The sequence below is a fragment of the Cyprinus carpio genome, chromosome B24 (genome assembly GCF_018340385.1).
Source record: "Cyprinus carpio isolate SPL01 chromosome B24, ASM1834038v1, whole genome shotgun sequence".
NCBI lineage: Eukaryota > Metazoa > Chordata > Actinopteri > Cypriniformes > Cyprinidae > Cyprinus > Cyprinus carpio.
Window position 1 is genome coordinate 6,259,371 of NC_056620.1, and position 18,389 is coordinate 6,277,759.

Consider the following 18,389-nt stretch of genomic DNA (forward strand, 5'->3'; position numbering starts at 1 on the left):
TACTCTAAATCTTCCTTTCATCCTAGTCTTTTAAGCTGATTTTCTCCATTGACCTCCTGTTCTTGTCTTTACTACAAACACAACAGCCAGTCGGATTATTGGACAGTTACTATAACTACAGCCAATCGGAGAGAAGAATTCTCAAACCATATGCTGCTTATCTAATCTTATTTTATCTTATCTATAATAATAACCGTCTTGCAGCATTTGTCATTAGACAAAGTTAATGATCATTACACAGTTAATTATTAGTGTGTGAAGTTGTTTGTTCATGGGGAAAATACAAAATATTTGCATTCATGCACAGTGTAGGCTATTTGTAATTGAGAAACGCCGTGAGACTGGCAGGAACACAAGTAACTGAGAGGAGGAGCTGCAGAGAGAGATTAAGCAGATTAAAGCAGGATTGATGAAACAGCGTCTTTCCAAGAAAGAGAGAAACTAACAATCATATCTAAAACGAGAGAGAAGTTTCATGCTGCTGCCGATGAGTTGACTGTGAGGAAGACAGAAGTACAGGTGGACAACAGGAGAGGACAGACCAGCTGAGGGAAGATGAATGACATAGACAGGTGCTGAGAGGAGGATTAACACTCACTAAAGCTCTGTGCAGAGTGCAGGAGACTCAGACACACATACAGGTATGTCACTGAGAAAACTTTATTCATTATACATGTCAGTGCCATCCATGTCTTCCTGTTCATCTGCATCAGCATCAAGATGTAAATGTTTTCATTATTAAAAAAAGTTGCAATAAAATCTGAAGCTTGAGTCCATGCGCAAATTTGCTTTCACTAGTTAACAGGAGTGGCCCTGCTGTTCAATTAATGAATTTATAAAAGTGCTTGACATCACTTCCTGAATCCCTTTCCTCAAAAAGGCAGTGATTGGTTGGGTCTGGTAGTTCTCATAATGTCACTGGCAGTGGACGAGACAGCAGGTGACCTCCCAGTGAGGGATGAGGGCTTGAGAGCAGGGCTGATAACTGTTCTCACAGGTGTGTAGAGCTGTGTGTTTTTTTTAGTTTAAAGATCATTTGTGTTTTTATATCTGGTTTCTTTAAATGAGTGGAACTGGTCAGATTTTATTTCAGATACAGATCAAGACACCAGAAACTGGAGAAGACCACCACAGGTGCTCAAAATAAAGGGTAAGATGTCTGTCTATACAACAATCTTGAGAACAAGCACTTAAAAAAATTCATTTTAATATTTTAAATATTTTTATTTTATATATATATATATATATATATATATATATATATATATATATATATATATATATATATATATATATATAGATATAGTCATTTATTGCTATTCATTATTTAAAAGATAACGTGTCTCCTTCAGAATTTCAGAAGGGATCTCAAAAATGTCTCAAAACTATTTCTGCAGTATCCTTGGCTATAGAAGAGCAACTTCTGAGCGAATACTCTAAACACTCCTTCGGGTCATTAAGTCTCTCTGTCTTTATACAGATCGCCAGCGATTGTTCAGAATACCACGCGAGCAGCTGGAGGACCAATGTCTCCACCTACAAGAGGAGAACACACTTCTCAAACAACATAGCCGCACACAAGAGCAAAAACTACGCAGGTAGGCCCACACACACACTAACTGATCCATAATAACAGGAGAAAGTTCTTGTCATTTCCATTAATCTTAATTGGCACAGCCTAGAAAGGATTAGTGCTTTAACGTAAGTTTTGTCTATTTCAGGTTGTCAACAAAACTGCTGCGATTAAAGCAAGGCCCTTCGTCTGCTGGGAGGGATGGAGAGCTGGAGGACACTATTCAAGAGCTAGAGGCTCGTGTAGCTACTCTAGAGAGTCAGAGGAGGGCGCTGCAGAGCAAACTCAGTTTAGCCAAGCAACACATCTTAGACCTGGGCATCAGGACACATAACAGGCCACGAACAGGTGAGGAGTTCACAGTGTTTACAGTGGTGGCTTGTGAATACAAAGAATATGGTACTTTGAATGACTTAGTAAGCCAGTACTACATCAGTACTTAATAAATCACCAAAGGGGTGTTTATTTGGTGTTGTATTCCAGATCTGATTCAGTATCTACTCTCTTTCTTTGTCTCAGGACGAGGTGTGGATGGGGACGGAGGGGTCAGACGAGCTGCCCAAACTGCTCCTGCCCGCTATGGCATCAGTTCACTGGAAGACACCAGAGGAGAGATAGACAGATTGTAAGTTGACCTGTGGGTATGTGTTTGTGTATGTTTTTACAACATACAGTATATAACATATAAATAGGTCGTAACATTTTATATGTTGTTATGAATGGGATGGTAGTATTTATATCATCTACATTTTTATGGGATTTTAAGTGAGTTCCAAACTGCAAACTTAAAAAAAAAAAGACTAAACAGTCATAACCTGAATAAAAGTGATGGTCAATACACAAAAAAATTTTTTGTCCTCAATCTTTCTGCCTCTTTCTCCTATGTATATGCAGACTTGCATTACTCAGGTTTGTTGGATGTTTTTGTGTTTACATACTTTTCAATTCTGCAAAACACAGTATAGTGCCTTGCTTCATATTCATGCAACTCAGCTAAAGCACACAAAGAAAGTAGAGAAAAAATACATTAAGAGCATTTGCATTCTTAATCTTATGGTAGAATTCATAGAGACTTTTATCATGTAGATCTGCTTTCACTCAAAAAGACTCTGCTAATTTATTTAGCCTAAAATAGATTTAATTTAAGTATATATTCCTGATGATCCATCTGCATATGATAGGACACTGCTGCCATGCTATTAATAATCAAATAACAAATTTGTTGCTAATGCAGTGTATTACCTTGCTTGTGCTTTATTGTCCATATCTGGCTTTTACATCCATGATTCTAATTTTTTTTTCAGCAGATCTACCATCATAGAAAATCAGCAAGGGAGGGTAGCAGAGCTGGAGCTGTCTGCTCAGTCTCTTAGAGAATCACTCAGAGACAAAGATAAAGAAATTGAAGGTATTGTGAAAGACCTGCGCAAACAACAAGCTGATGGACACAGGTAGGTTAAAGCTTGCAATAATAAATAGTTTATTAATCAGTAATACATTTACAATAGCCTGGTCAATCACATCTAGTGTTCATGCTCATTCAGTTCCTATTCAGAATCAGTCAACAACACAGCAGGCATGTAACAATTTGTATTCTTCTTTACAGACTCATTATAAAAGATAATGTAGATGTGATAAGGTTGCAGAAGCAGCTTTGTGAAAAGAGCACCTCCCTTCTGGTCCTTCAGGAAAAGTTTGCTGCTCTTCAGGAGGTGAGCCTTCATACTAAAACTATTATCTGTTTAAATGATTTACTGTTACTATTGCTTGTCTCTGTTTTGGGCTTGAATGAAAAAAATAATGCACCAGAATGGTAATGAGAACATTGTACAGTACAAAGTCACCATCTGTACCATGTGCACCATTTGTGTAATCCTGGTGCACACATGTGCACTGACCTTTTTCTTAATAATACCCATGTGCACATCACATTTTTGATCCCCAAAGTGGTGGGCATTGTAGTGTACTCGCTGTAGCTGCTGTCACATCATCATAGTGATCATGAGTCTTCCACTTGAAGTCATTGGTGTAATATCTTCCAATTTATATTTCTGCATTAAAACAAACCATATTCATTCCTCTCTCTCTTTTTGCTCTTTCTTAAGGCTTATGAGAACCAGCTGGAGGAGGTAAGCTTAACCTGAAAATAAACATTTCCCAAATTTTGCATTTTTGACTCTTTCTTCATCACAAAAAGTATCATACAAACATGTACAAGGTCTGAGAATAATACTGAATAAATGTGGTTCTGTTGTATGTCTTTTTTGTTTTTTTTTGGGAAATTTTATTTTGGGGCAAAGGTTTTTTAAGAGAGAGAAGGGGAGCTGTTGTGGGGGGTGTGGGGGATGTGTGTGATGTTGTGACAGGAGAAGCAGAGAGTGCTGACACTTGAGGGCCAGCTCAATGCTGCCACACTTTCACTGCAAGCTCTGGGGGAGGTACTCTTTGAGTTGCACTTCTGCTTTTTTGTTTTCGTGTTTGCAGTCTTTTACTAACATCTGTTTTTCAGCTTCAGGAGAGGGTTTCAGACCTGGAGGGGGAGAGGAACCTCCTTAAGAATAGCTATGATTCGCTTCTGGAGTGGTGAGTGTTTCAGATGGTAGGCAGGGGCGTTGATGGGGGGACAACCAGGGACATTTTAATGGACAGTGGGACAGGTGATTCCCTAATGTTAGTGGTTACATAACCATGTCAACCACTTTTCAATTTATGTCCGTCAAGCAAACTAATGGCACCACTAGACTCACTAGTTGATGTAACTGATGATTTTGGAATAACTTAGTGCTGTCAAAATGATTAATCGTGATTAATCGCATCCAAAATAAAAGTTTTTGTTTGCATAGTACATGTGTGTGTTCTGTGTATATTTATTATGTATATATATAAATACACACACATGCACGTATATATTTTGAAAATATTTTCATGCATTTTCATGCAAACAAAACTTTTATTTTGGATGCGATTAATCATTTTACAACACTACTTAATATGTAGTTCATCATAGTTTATTGTCAGAAAGCACAAACTTTTGTATCAGTTTGCTATTCTCAAACACTTACTATAATTGTAGAATACTATGTTTAAATTCACTGGTTTCCTCCATAGCACTATGTCTGTTCAGAACCATCAAGAAGGACAGCATGAGAAGAAAGACAAAAGAAGTGAACAATTTAAAGACGAGAGTTGGAGAGAGGATGTACGGAGGCTTGAAGAAAGACTGGAGGAAGAAAGGAAAGAAAAGAAAATGCTGGAGCAGGAGAAGGAACAGCTGAGACAAGAGAGTGACCGGTTTCAGAAGGAGAAGGAGCGAGATAGAGGTAAGACTCATGCATTGCCAGACTTTTGACTAGCGGCATCACTTCCATATCACATCTCAGCTTATTCTGGAAGTGCTCATCGTAGCAGCTTAAATATGTGATATTGTGTACACAGAGACTCCTGGACATTGTGTAGTCAACATGTCATATTGGATTGTCAATATGCTAAATATATCAAATGTTCTCATTCTTTAATATGTTAATGCACATCTTTTTAATAAATTGAATGTGTTTCAGATATGGTTATGTTCCTCAGAGAAAAACATGACTGCTTGGAGCAAGAAGTCCTGCAGCACAGACAGGAAGTCACATCTTTGCAAGAAAAACTGGACTCTGTTACAAAAGTAAAATTTGCTGTGTTGGGCTAAAATTTACTTCCCAAACAGAATCTTGGGCCAGATATTCAATTCATCAGTATATCTCCATATAATGTCCATATTCTGTTTTTCGTTCTCTATCAGGAGTTTGATATGAGTGTGGAAGATCTGAGTGAGACTCTGCTGCAGATTAAGGTAAGATGTTTAGTTTTAAAAGTTGCATTTTTAGATATTTCAAAACATTTAAGCAGCTATATAATAACATTTTGCTTTGCTTGTTTCATTCCCTCTTTCTCTTTCTTTCTTTGTGTGCTCTTCTTGTAGGCCTTTAGAATGCAGCGGGAGACTCAAGGGATGATGTGTTTCTTGAAAACAGACGAGAAGATAGAGGAAACATCAAAGGATTTGACTGCAGTACAGGCTTCATATGCAGAAACTGTTTTGGAACTCCAGAAAACAAGGGATTTATTATTACTGCAGCATCGACTAAATGCTGACCTTCAGGTACACACAGATTTGCAGTGAGAATGCAGTATATTACAACTGTTGCATATATTGCTCTTTTCATTCCACATAAACCAAAACATCAACCATTACACCTACAGTATTTTCTTTTATAGAACGAGATGAAGACAGTTGTGGAAAAATTTGAGAGAGAGAGGGAGGAGAATAGAAGGAGGGCAGGTGAAAAAGACAAATTGCTGAAAAGCAGAAGCCTTCAAATCAGCAATTTACAAGGTTAGAGGTTTACAATATACAAGAGATTGGGGCTAGATGTCACAAGTGGTAATGATGCTTGTTTTATATATATATATATATATATATATATATATATATATATATATATATATATATATATATATATATATATATATATATATATATATAAAATTTCATATTTAAAAAATAAAAATTACAATATGTATGTCTGTATAGACACTGACTTTTAAAAAATAAATCTACGCTGAGAAATATTGAATACAGTACATAAGACATTTACAACTAGCCCCATTCTCCCCTTTTGCTCTATTTCCAGTTAATAATGCATGTATGATGACATCATATTTTCATCAATTATTTTAGCTCAGCTCAAAGACATAGCGTACAGCCCTAGAAACTATAAGCAGACCATACCCCTGCAGTACACCTGGACAGGGCTGGAACAAGAGTCAGTCAAGCCTGCTGCAGAGGGCGCCATAATCACACAGCTGCGTGGAGGAGAATCTCTTCTGGAGATCCATTTAACAGGAGCCACCTTTACACCTCTTGGATTGAGACTCATGGGACAAGGCACAGGTGATCACCAAGGGGTTGCAACATTTTGCACCTATGGGTTCCTCGACTTTGAAACCCTCTCAACTTCATTAATATCAGGTGGACAGCCAAATTATGGCTTCACCTCGCAATATGCCCTCACTGAGTCCGACCTGGAGAAGCTCAGGGTTCAGGGTGGGTCCATCACTGTTGAACTGCACCAGGCACTTGGAGGGGTACAATTTATGACCCGTGGGAGAGCGAGGATTTCTCTAATGGGAGCTCTACAGCGTACGGGTGAACGAATGAATAACAGAACCAACATCACAGGTAATATAAAATATGGTCACATGAACTTTGCAGTAAAATAGCTTTATATGCATGTGTTCGATTTGGCATTCTTTTCACTTTTTTTTAGCTCTTCATTGCAATAATATTTCCCACTGAATGTTTAAGATCACTTTGTCATTTATTGTGCAGGAGCTGAAGGGGAAATCATAGGAATCCTTGAGTTTTGGGTGTGTTTACACCCTCAGGTGGAACTCACAGAACCTCAAATGGAAAAAGCCACAAGTAGAGCAGCTATAAGACACACCAGAGGTTCAGAATGGGCTCATGGAGAGCCAGAGGTAAATGCCACCACATGGTGTGGACAGGGCTTTTTAGGAAAGCCTTGAGAGCATAGTTCACCCTAAGATGAAAATTCTGTTGTTTACTCACACTTATTTGGTTTCAAACCTGCCATTGTAAAAAAAGTACACTTTACAATACTCTTAAATACTTTTATAGTACTTTACAGTTGACTTAACATGGAAATGTTTTATATAAATTTATATTAAATGCAGTTAGCTGAACTTTAGAATCTTTTTTTTTTTTACTCATTTTAGTAGAACGTCTTTATTGTAATTTCGTACTTTCCTCTATTGTCTTTAAAATGTGATTAACATGTACTGAGAAGCATTTATGGGAAACTAAAATATACTTTTAATGTCATTTCTGTTTAAGCTTTGAAATTGATATTTTAAATGTACATGCACTTTTGTATGTTAAGTGAACAATTTAACATTATTACAAAGTACACTTTTTGAAAGTATACTTATGTGTGTTAAGAAAGTTAAGAAAGTCATGAAAGTGTATTCTTAAGTACGCTTAAGCTTTTATTTCATTAACATATGTCAAAGTACAGCTTTTTAAAATATACTTTAAATGTCGTGTACATTCAGTACAATTAAGTGCAAAAAAAAGCTGCTCTATTCCATACAGTAAAAGTATACAGTGAACAGTAAGTCCAAAAATTATAAAACAGAAAAATAGAAGCAGTAAAAGTGCCATAAAAATAGTTTCTAGTAGTTTTATAGCGCTTTTTATCATTTTTGGAGGTCAACAGCCCTTGGTCTTTTTATGCTTTTATTTTATGAAAACGAGCAGCTTAGAGGCTATAAACATTACCAGTTGTATTACCGAAAGAAGAAAAGTCATGGTTTGAGAAAACGAACTATTAACGGTGACATTTGCTTTAATAAACTCCTTATTACTATTTATGAATTGTTAGTAAGGTAGTTCTTAAGTCTAGGTATGGGTAGGATTAAGGGACATAGAATATGGTTAGGCAGAATAAGGCATTAATATCAGCTTTATAAGTACTAATAAACAGCCAATATAATAGGCATGCTAATAAGTAACTAGTGAGAACCAGTCCCTAAACTAAAGTGTTACCGAATTTATTACCTCAAACTGATAAGCATGTATTTTGTGTGTGTGTTGCAGGAAATATATGATTATGGCGTAGGGATACCCAATGAACTTGAGGTGGTACTGGAGCGCTGTGTGGGCCTCAGCACCCGCTGGCCAGGACTACTCCCTGATGCATACTTAACATATCGCCTTTATGACCTACCACCTCATTCTACACCCATAATTCAATGCTGTGTGGATCCTGTCTTTGGAGACTCAGCGAGCTATCCATTAGCTGTAACCACAGATTTATTAGAATACCTGAATGTGGGCAGTCTGTGGGTGTATGTGTTTGATGACAGCGAACGTCAGACTGCTTCCACATATTTGGCAAAGACACCAATCCCACTACGAGCCCTTGCAGCAGGCAGACCAATCAGAGGTAATCATTCCGATCAGGATGCAATTAAACAGAAGCTTGATTAAATAAAAAAATATATAATTGTGAATTTAATTCTGTGCATGCACTATCAGTCAAAAGATAGGAATAATTAAGATGGTTTTAATATTTTTGAAAGAAGTCTCTTAAAGGGATACTCCACCCCAAAATGAAAATTTTGTCATTAATCACTTACCCCCATGTCGTTCCAAACCTGTAAAAGCTCCATTCATCTTCGGAACACAATTTAAGATATTTTGGATGAAAACCTGGAGGCTTGTGACTGTCCCATAGACTGCCAAATAAATAACAGAGTCAAGGTCCATAAAAGGTATGAAAGTCGTGGTCAGAATACTCCATCTGCCATCAGACGTGCAATCTGGGTTATATGAAGTGACAGGAACACTTTTTGCAAGCGAAAAAAACAAAAATAACGACTTTATTCAATAATTCCTTTGTCAACGGTCTCCTCTGTGTCTCCATATCACCGTATGCTGTGTATGCTCTTCTGTGTCATCCGCACCACAAGGATGCGCTGTTTTATTTCAAATCAAAGCTAAATACAATAGAGTTTGGGACAACATGGGGGTAAGTTATTAATGACAAAATTTTCATTTTGGGGTGGAGTATCCCTTTAAGCTCACCAAGACTGCATTTATTTGATAAAAAATATGGTAAAAACATTGTCATTATATATAACTTTATTGTTCCAAACTTTTGCCCAGTGGTTTTTACTAGGATAATAAAAAAAAAAAAATAAAAAAAAACATTCAGCCAAGAGAAACAAAGTAGCAAAATGTTATTTTTTTCTCTCTCTCTCTCTAGGAATCAAAATCCATGAGCTAAAATTTACAACCATAACCAATATTCACAAAGACAAAGGTTAACTGTGGTGAGTAATGTTTACTTTGTTCCCTGCTGTCAGGTGATTATGTGCTTAGAGACCCTGCTGGCAGTCCAAGAGGAATGGTGAGGGCCACTCTCAGGTGGAAATACCCTTTCCAGTCACCTGAGGCACCCTCAAGACAAAGAGAAGGAGTAGAGAAAGAGAGAATGGTTCCCAGTACTGAGGTTTCACAGAGACCCATTGCAAAGCCCAGGGTGAGTGTCTGTGAATGACAATTACTTTCCATGGTACTTCATTCACACTTCCACATTTCATGTTACATTTTGAAATGAATTACTGTAAATCAAGAAATATTAAATACAAATATAATATTAAATGTAAATCTAATTGTTAAAGGAGTCATTATCAATGTTGTTAACTAATAACTGACCTTTTATAACATTTTATCTCAATTTTCAGTTTTAGAAGTGAGAGATGGAGCATAGTTACAAAATGTAAATTACACGTCTAAAGGCCAGTTCACACCGCACCGACAAAGGCCAACAAACAAGTTGGCTCAAGTTGGTTGTTGGATTTAGAATTTTATGAAAAATAACTGTCATGTTGACACTGCCCCAACAAACTTTGAGTCAAAGAGAGTCAAGTAACACCATGTCTACACCGGATGCAACAGTTGTCGCATCGTGCAGCATCCAGTGTAGACAGCGTCACCGATTATAATCAATAGAACCTCATTGTATTTTGTTGCGCTGCAATGTGCCGCACCGCTCGCATCCGGTGTAGATGGTGTAACATCGGGGAAGTCTGACAGGGGAAGAAATGGATGACCCTGTAGCCACAATCAAAACTGTACTGTTATTAATGTCTTTGCGTGTCATTCTTTGCTTTAAAGATGGCAAATAAAACGAAAGAGGCCATGGTTGAAGCTCGCTTTAAGTGAACTATGTGCATTGTCATGGCAACGGTTCGTGGCCACATCAAATTACACCAGAGTTTGTTGGAAAATCATTTCACACTGCTCAGACATTCCACGACCCAACAAACGCAGATTAGGCATGTTCAGTCAGGTGAAAACAAACTCCAACCAACGCCAACAGGGGTAACACACTGATCCACCAAACTCCGCCAGACTAGTCTGTTGGCGTTGGTTGGTGCGGTGTGAATTGGCCTTAATAATCCAGAAAAATATAATCGCAGTCTTTCAACCTAATTTCAGTCTCAGCTTCGGCCTCCACCAGAACATGGAGCCAGGGGCACTGACACTCACCCATCCACACCCATTAGAAGCCCCCAAAGAGGTTCAATCATACTTCCATCGCCATCCATTCAGGTCACTGAACCCACGTCTTATTATCAGAAAACTCCATCTAGTTTGGCTCAACCTTCAAGATCGGTTAGACGGAAGCAACACCGCACTGCAGCATTGCACGTTCAGGACAAACTAAAACCCACAACGGCACCTTACCTGAGTCCTGCCATGTCTATTAAGTCACATAAATCTAATCGAGTTATGGACTTCAGACCATCGGCCTCAGTGCCGAGCACCCCTCGCAGCCAAAGGAGCAATCGAAGCGACTCCTCACAGGTAAGGACCTGAGAAGGAAATGCAACAAGAATACTTAGTGTCGACTAAGTATTTAAATCAGTCAGTTTAATGGGGTCTTCAATATGTTTTCTTTCGAAGCAAATTAAAATGGAGGAGGAACAGGAATATGAAGATCAGGAAGATGAAACTGAAGACAGAAGTGAGTTTTTCCTCAGAAGTCACTTATTCATTACACAAATTACAAAACAGTGAGTTAAAGCTTCTTGTAACCTCGTATATCCAAAACAGCTCAAAATGACATAGATGCCCTTCAGTCTGATGAATCAAGAGATTCAAATGGAAGTGATGTCATCATAATTCCTCACCCACCAAAACCACATAAAAAGGTGATGATCATGCAGTTGACTAACAGACAACAGACCTGTTACATAAAATAGAATGTCAAATATTAAATAAATAAATAAAAAAATCCTCTGGATTTCTCAATAGGGGATTAAAGCATTATGTGTTTTTTTTTTTAGCAGCCACCTGTTTAATCTACTAAGAGGCAGTAGATATGACTAAAACCTTTTTCAATAACAAAAATCTTTACCTCAAGTCATTTTCAACTACATAAAGGAACAACATCATGTTACAGTAATTCTGTTTGAAAAAAAAAAAAATTCAATTAAAGCCATACCATATATTTCTCAACATTGTCATTTAAATGACTGAACAGTATAATACAATATAGTTAGATTTAAATCTGGAGGATTCTTTTTATCGTTGTTATGCAAATCGTCTGTAGTGCCCCTTGTGGCAACTCAAAGAATGCAACACATACTTGCATTGCATTGAATGCATTGCACTATTAATTGTTATTTAAAACATTTTGGAACATTCTGTGAAATCCAGCTGGCGTTCATGTACTTGCATAGAGTATGTTTCTGGTCTTAGATGTAAAGAGTCAGTTCTATATTATAAAATCAAACATTTGTCTTTGTGTCTCACAGGGAGACAGACTCAGTGTGGAAATCCTGTCACTTTCTTTTAACCGCTCTTCCAGTGTTGCACTTGACCAATCAGTGCATCAGGTATATGTAGAGTACCGCCTTCTAGGTATTCCCATGGAGACAACAGAAACACCCATGTCCCTGCGTAAACCAACAGACGGGGAGGAAATACATTATAACTTTACACGAGGTAGGTCACAAAAGTGAAATTATCCTTGTGTGTCCTTTAACATCACTCTGTGTAGACCCAACCACATTGGCCCAAATGTTCATTTAACTTGCATTAGCTGTATATTGAAAATCAGTTATGTTTTTCCAATTTATTTAATTTAAAATATATTAACTTTAAATGCAATATTGGACAACACACTAAAGTTTTCATAAATCATAATAAAGCACTTTACATTTATCTTTGGTATGTTAAATGTTCAAAATAAGTGAACTTCTTTTTTTTTTTTAAATGTACTTTAAACATTTAATTCAACATTATTACAAAGGGCAGGGCACTTTTTAAAAATGTACTTAAGTGTGTTAAGAAAGACAGTTATGAAAGTGTACTTTATTACTTTAATAAAAGTGGCCTTTTATTTCTTTAATATATTACCTGCAAGTACAGCTTTATTACAATTTTTTGTAAGATCTGAAGTGTGCATATTTAAAATTAAGCACAATTCTTTTAACATATTAACTAGGTATTAATGTAAAAAAAAAAGTTGATAAAAAAACTAACACATAGTTAACAAAGTTTTATCATCAATAGTTATCCATGTGGATAGCATGGAAGCAGCTCCCTTGAGACATTACCTCTACACCATGCTGGAAGGTACAGACCCCAACCAGGGCAGGTAAACAGAGAGAAAATGCAAGATAATGATAGATATAAAAATAATGACCATTTCACATGGCAACAAAATGAAAAACTTATAAAGATCTTCTAACCTCTATTTTTTTTTTCCTCCAATCATCTAGGTTAAAGTTCACAGTAGTCAGTGAGCCCATGAACGAGCAAGAAGAATGTAAAGATGTAGGCTATGCCTACTTGGATTTACAAGAACTTCTGCTGACTGGAAATGATATTATTGAAGAACAAATCAATGGTAAGATTCAGTCATTATGAAAAGAGATTACATTTAAACTTTAAGTAAATGCAAGACTTTGTGTTTTTTATGTATTTCAGTTGTTAGTGCGGATGAAGAACAGGATGTGGTGGGAAAACTGAAAGTATCTGTAGAGGCTGCACAGGCTCTGACTGGAATCTATCAGGAATATCATCAGATTGTGAAAAGGGAGAGAGAAGAACCCGGAAACAGCACAGAGAATGAGGAGGAGGAGGAAAGTGGATACAAAAAAGATTGCATGTGCTTGATTTTGAAGTTGATGAAGACACTGATTTTTACTGAAAATCTACAGCCTGAAGTTATGTTCAAACCAGGCCATTCTTTTAAGGAACATTACTTTTTGTTTGTTTGTTTGTTTTTTACTCTACAACATAAAAATTTTGCTCTTGCAACATTATAAACTCATTCTCATCAAAACCTTTGACATTGTCGTGTTTAAATTATACAAAACATGGATGTGGTTTAAGTTGCTAAATGTTTTAATATAAAATAATTCATACAAAAACAGAGTTCCCTTTCTGTCGGTCACTACTAGTTATGTTGTAACAACATAGGGGTTTACTTGAGAGCCCCAATCCGCTCTGACTTTCAGAGAAAACTGCTCTCGCAGCCAAAGCTTATGGTGCTGCGGGCCAAGCCTCCTCTGCCCTGCATACCATGGCTATCCTCCAGGCCTACTAAGCCAATGCACTCAAACAAATGCACGAGGGTAATGGCCCTTTTCTTGCCGTGCGCAGTTCGTACTGACTTCGCCAAAGCGGCCCTGACATGGGCAACCCGGAGATATGGGAAGCTGCTTTTTTTCAGGATATGGCAAGAACAGGGCCACTCCTTCCCCTGGAGGAGGGCCAGGCGGAGAATCCTTTGTGCCATTTTGTTTCTGTGTGGTACACACATTCTCGAAAAAAGAGCAGTTTCCTTTTTTCTCTGGGTTATCAGGCTCGTAGGTTGACAGTGAGTGACGAGCTACCTCCTCACTCTCACCCACGACGCCCCCTATCGCCAGCAGCCAAGAGATTGTGGCTCGGAGACGCACTCCCTCTCCACGCATCTCTGGCCAGTCCCTCTGGGGACACGGGGAGTCCTGCAGTGATGAGCCAGGACGGGATGCCTTCTGTGCCATCCAGCACAATTTTCCACCGCTGCACCACAGCGGGTGCGTCGATTGTCCCTTTGGTGCCACTCGCACCGAGTTTGAAAGCATGGCTCACGCTGCCCAACCCATCCCACTGGCTCATTCAGACAGTTCGACTCGGCTATGTTCAGTGGCGTTCTCGAGACTTTGGTGGTTGCTCGAGATGCCCTTGTCCTGTGCGTACTTTCATGTTTGATTCTTCCTCGACACAGGCCATTCCTACGGTTTGCATTCGAGGGTCAGGCATGGCAGTACAGGGTCCTCCCTTTTGGGCTGTCCCTGTCCCTCCGTGTCTTTACGAAGGTCGCGGAGGGTGCCCTTCCCCCGTTATGGGAAGTTGGGGCTTCAGGTCAAATGGGAAAAGAGCAAACTCTCCCCGGTGCAGAAAATCTCTTTTCTCCGTATGGAGTTAGACTCGGTGAGTATGACAGCGCGTCTCACCGAGTGCACATTGAGTGCACCCAGTCAGTACACTCCAGAGTCCCAAGATGGGCATGGCTTCACGGTACACTTTGTGACAATCCGGCTGATCTTAAGTCATTTCGGGGAAGCACAGGTAGACCTGTTTGCTTCACACGAGTCCTCCCACTGCCAGCTGTATTACTCCCTGACCGAAGTCCCCATTCTCATGGATGCACTGGCACACAGCTGACCTTGGGCTCCACGCAAGTATGCGTTTCCCCCAGTGAGACTTCTCGCACACCTGGCGCATTCCTCTGAAGGAAGGAGCTCCTTTCTCAGGGGCTCGGGACCATATGGCACCCGCGTCCAGATCTATGGGACCTTCATGTGTGGCTCCTGGATGGGACCCGGCAGACTGAAGTGCTCTGCCACCAGCGGTGGTAAACACGATCACTCCAGGACCAGGAGCTTCAGAAGCTCTAAGCAGGTCTTTGTCTGCTACGGAGGTTAGCAGAAAGGGAAGGCTGTTTTCAAGCAGAGGTTGGCCCATTGGGGGTGAGGACTCACTCCACATGGAGTGTTGCCTCCTCCTATGCGCTGGCGCACAGCACCTCTATGGCAGACATCTATAGAGCTGCGGAGCAGTCAGATGCCAGGCCCAGTAATGGTGTTAGCTTGCCCCGGGGTTCCAGTAAGCTCCTTTACTGGGCTAAGTGTCCATATGGTTTGATTCCCTGCAGGCGATCCCATATGCCTATTCTTCCACAGTAAGGTTTTTGGTAAACCCATGTCTTCCCTTTGACAGACCACTCTGTCAGTCTCAACTCGCAGCCGTTCCTCCGTACTCCTATGTAGGACCTGCCTTAGAGGCCATTCCATATCAGTGTCTCCACATGATACCTCCCTATGGGCAGGATGTGGTCTCCATAGCGCCCTTCTCTGGAAGGCTCGCTTCCCCTTCATTACTGACAAGCTGTAAACAACAAACAGGAAAGTCGTGAAACCTTTCATGAAGGTCAAAATCCCATTTTTTTTTTCTGTCTTAGGAATAGTGGGTTGGCTATCTCCAGCAGTGATGTACTCACTTTTTGGTCCCTGTGGGGGCCAAGGTTAGCGAATTTGCACTAGGATGTTGGGAAGGTTACAACTTTTGCGTAGCATTTGTAGCGCTACATGGTTGTGACGGGGTTCAGGTTGTTGCGCTTTCCATGGACCCCCTATGTCGTCACAACATAATTCACAGTGACATGCTGTGGAAGGATAAATCGCAGATTTCTTTTAATATTTTAAAGGAGAATTTGTCTAAATATAAAAAAAAGTTAGATCTGAGAAATCAAAGTATCTCTCTAATGTTATCTGTAATAACTCTCATAAGTCAGCTGTGCTGTTCAGTACTATTAATGCTGTTTTGAACACTCCCCAAGCTACACTCCTCCTTGTCTTCTAAATGATTCATTTGAAACTATTGGTCCTAAAATTCTTGCAATTATTAATAGTAGCCTGACCTTGGGAGTTGTACCGCAAGTCTTTTAAACATGCAGCAGTGGAACCAGTAATCAGGAAACCTAATTTGGAATCATCAGTTTTTGCTCATTTTAGACCTATCTCCAAACTTCAATTTCTTTCCAAACTACTGGAGAAGGTTGTATTTGGACAATTGATTTAATTTCTAGATCTATATGTTTCAGTCTGGTTTTAAATCTTTACATAGTACAGAAACTGCACTGATGAAGGTGTTTAATGACTTGTTACTTGCTACTGACTCAGGGGACTGTGCGATTTTAATTCTACTAGACCATTCGGCTGCATTTGATACTGTAGACCAGTGCTTCTCAAAGTCCGGACTTCAATCCGGACCCACCTCCATTTTGTATTTCAAGAGCACTGATAAACTGTTAAACTTGTAAATCATTTATTTTATTATTATTATTATTATTATTTTATGTCTTTTTGGAGATGGTCTGAAATGAAAGTAATGGTGGGATATTTAAAGTTTTCCTGCGTGACATTGTTGCTTATTTTTACTTATTTTTATAGTCTGGCATTGGACGCTTTATGTGAGAGCTGCTTTCTTTTATTGTCTTTATGGTGTCTTATTGTCTTCTTTTGTGTTGTTGACTGTTTGGATCATTGATATTTTTATTATTTTATGTGTGTACAGCACTTTGATAAACTCTTGCTGTTTTTAAAAAGTGCTTTATAAATAAACTTTGACTTTGAATGACAGATAGGAAACGTCTCGGTTACGTACGTAACCCTCATTGCCTGATGGAGGGAACGGAGACGTTATGTTCCCATGCCACAACTTCGAACCATCCCTGGTTGCCAGGGACACGTTCTCGGCTCCTCAGCATAAAACCTGAATGCGTGCATGCGCTTGTCGCCTGTTTATACCCGTATACAAAGTGGAAGTGGCTCAGGTATGCAAAATCCACTAAGGAAAATTCATTGGAGTTTTTTCTGAAAGTCAGAGCAGATTGGGGCTCTCAAGTAAACTCCATGTCCTCACGACATAACGTCTCCGTTCCCGCCATCAGGGAACAAGGGTTACGTACGTAACCGAGATGATATTTTAAGTCTCTTAACCACAGTGAGTAACATAATAAAAAATGCAGAAGGAAATTAGTGTACAGCCACAATAATTTAATCAAAACGTGATGTTTTGGTGGTGCAGGATAAAAGTCACTAGAGAACAAGTGACTGGCACAAATATTGAATTATTATTATTATTATTGTTATTTTCTTCCATTCTGCTGTACTGCAATTTTGATGATGTCATGTCATTTCCCACATCCCCTTGGTGACATCAAAAAAACTTCCTCCTTTAAAGAGGAACCTCTTATCAATGACACTGGTTAAGGCCATGCTGCATTCATTATCTTCCACCAGCCTCTTCTGTTTAAGAGTTGGTAAATAAAGTGCTTCTGTTCTCTTGAAAACAACATCCTGGGCATAATAAGATCGCTGTACATGCAACATGAAAGACAAATGAATGGACTATTATTTATAGTCATTAAAATCATTAAAACATTTTTGGTGGACATTTCATCTGAAATCTGCAGTAAATTGTAGTAAAAGGTTTTGGTGTTTTACAAAAATGCATGTAGTCACGTTTATATAAATTTTTAGGCCTATAAATTATCAACATGATCAAAACTTTGAAAAATCTTCTACATGCCTTCTGTCATCTGACTGATAGTTTATACTTTTTTAGCATGTAAAAGGCCTTTTAGAATAATTGTAAAACCATCTCCCTTCATGCTGATATGTCTTTTTCCTGACAAATCTTTACTGAATGTAAGAAGTAAAGTAAGTGTAAGAATAACTTTTATATTGCTAGTCACATTTCAAGATGAGCATTTACTGGACTGGAGATGAGCATTTACTGGATTAAAAAAATCATGAGTATCAAACATGATAAATCAGTCTTTTGAGGAACATTTATTTGTACAATTCAATCATCGATGTGCTTTTTTTGGCCCCCACAAAAAAAAAAAAACAAAAAAAAAAAGTTACAAATATAAAAAAAAAATACAAATCTTTGATCATAAACCAAAGCATTTACAAGTATAATCTTGAGATATATTATTTGTAGATACAGAGTGACAACTGATATTTATATATTTTGGCCACATATTCAAATCTGAATTTTGTCCTCTGAATAAAATGTACCTGGTTAAACAGTACTATACAAATGAATTTTATATAAAACTAGTATTTTACAATTTCACCTTTTCAGTTAGGTCTATGTATCTATTAGTCATAGAAATAA

General features: G+C 38.5%; 1 protein-coding gene across 1 annotated transcript; it reads left to right on the forward strand.

The window, feature by feature from the left end:
* Positions 1–141: 141 nt before the first annotated feature.
* rpgrip1 (RPGR interacting protein 1) lies at positions 142–16,536 on the forward strand. Its single transcript, XM_042752169.1, is given in 29 exon segments — positions 142–641; positions 881–997; positions 1,094–1,150; positions 1,481–1,598; positions 1,722–1,921; positions 2,093–2,198; positions 2,468–2,482; positions 2,878–3,024; positions 3,180–3,285; positions 3,679–3,702; positions 3,865–4,011; positions 4,083–4,156; positions 4,682–4,893; positions 5,131–5,237; positions 5,355–5,405; positions 5,535–5,714; positions 5,831–5,948; positions 6,294–6,794; positions 6,945–7,093; positions 8,232–8,580; positions 9,503–9,678; positions 10,641–11,009; positions 11,109–11,169; positions 11,259–11,356; positions 11,963–12,152; positions 12,723–12,807; positions 12,932–13,059; positions 13,140–13,298; positions 13,301–16,536. Coding segments are annotated over 28 exon segments (4,074 nt in total). The 5' UTR covers positions 142–641; positions 881–912; the 3' UTR covers positions 13,363–16,536.
* The last annotated feature ends 1,853 nt before the right edge of the window (positions 16,537–18,389 follow it).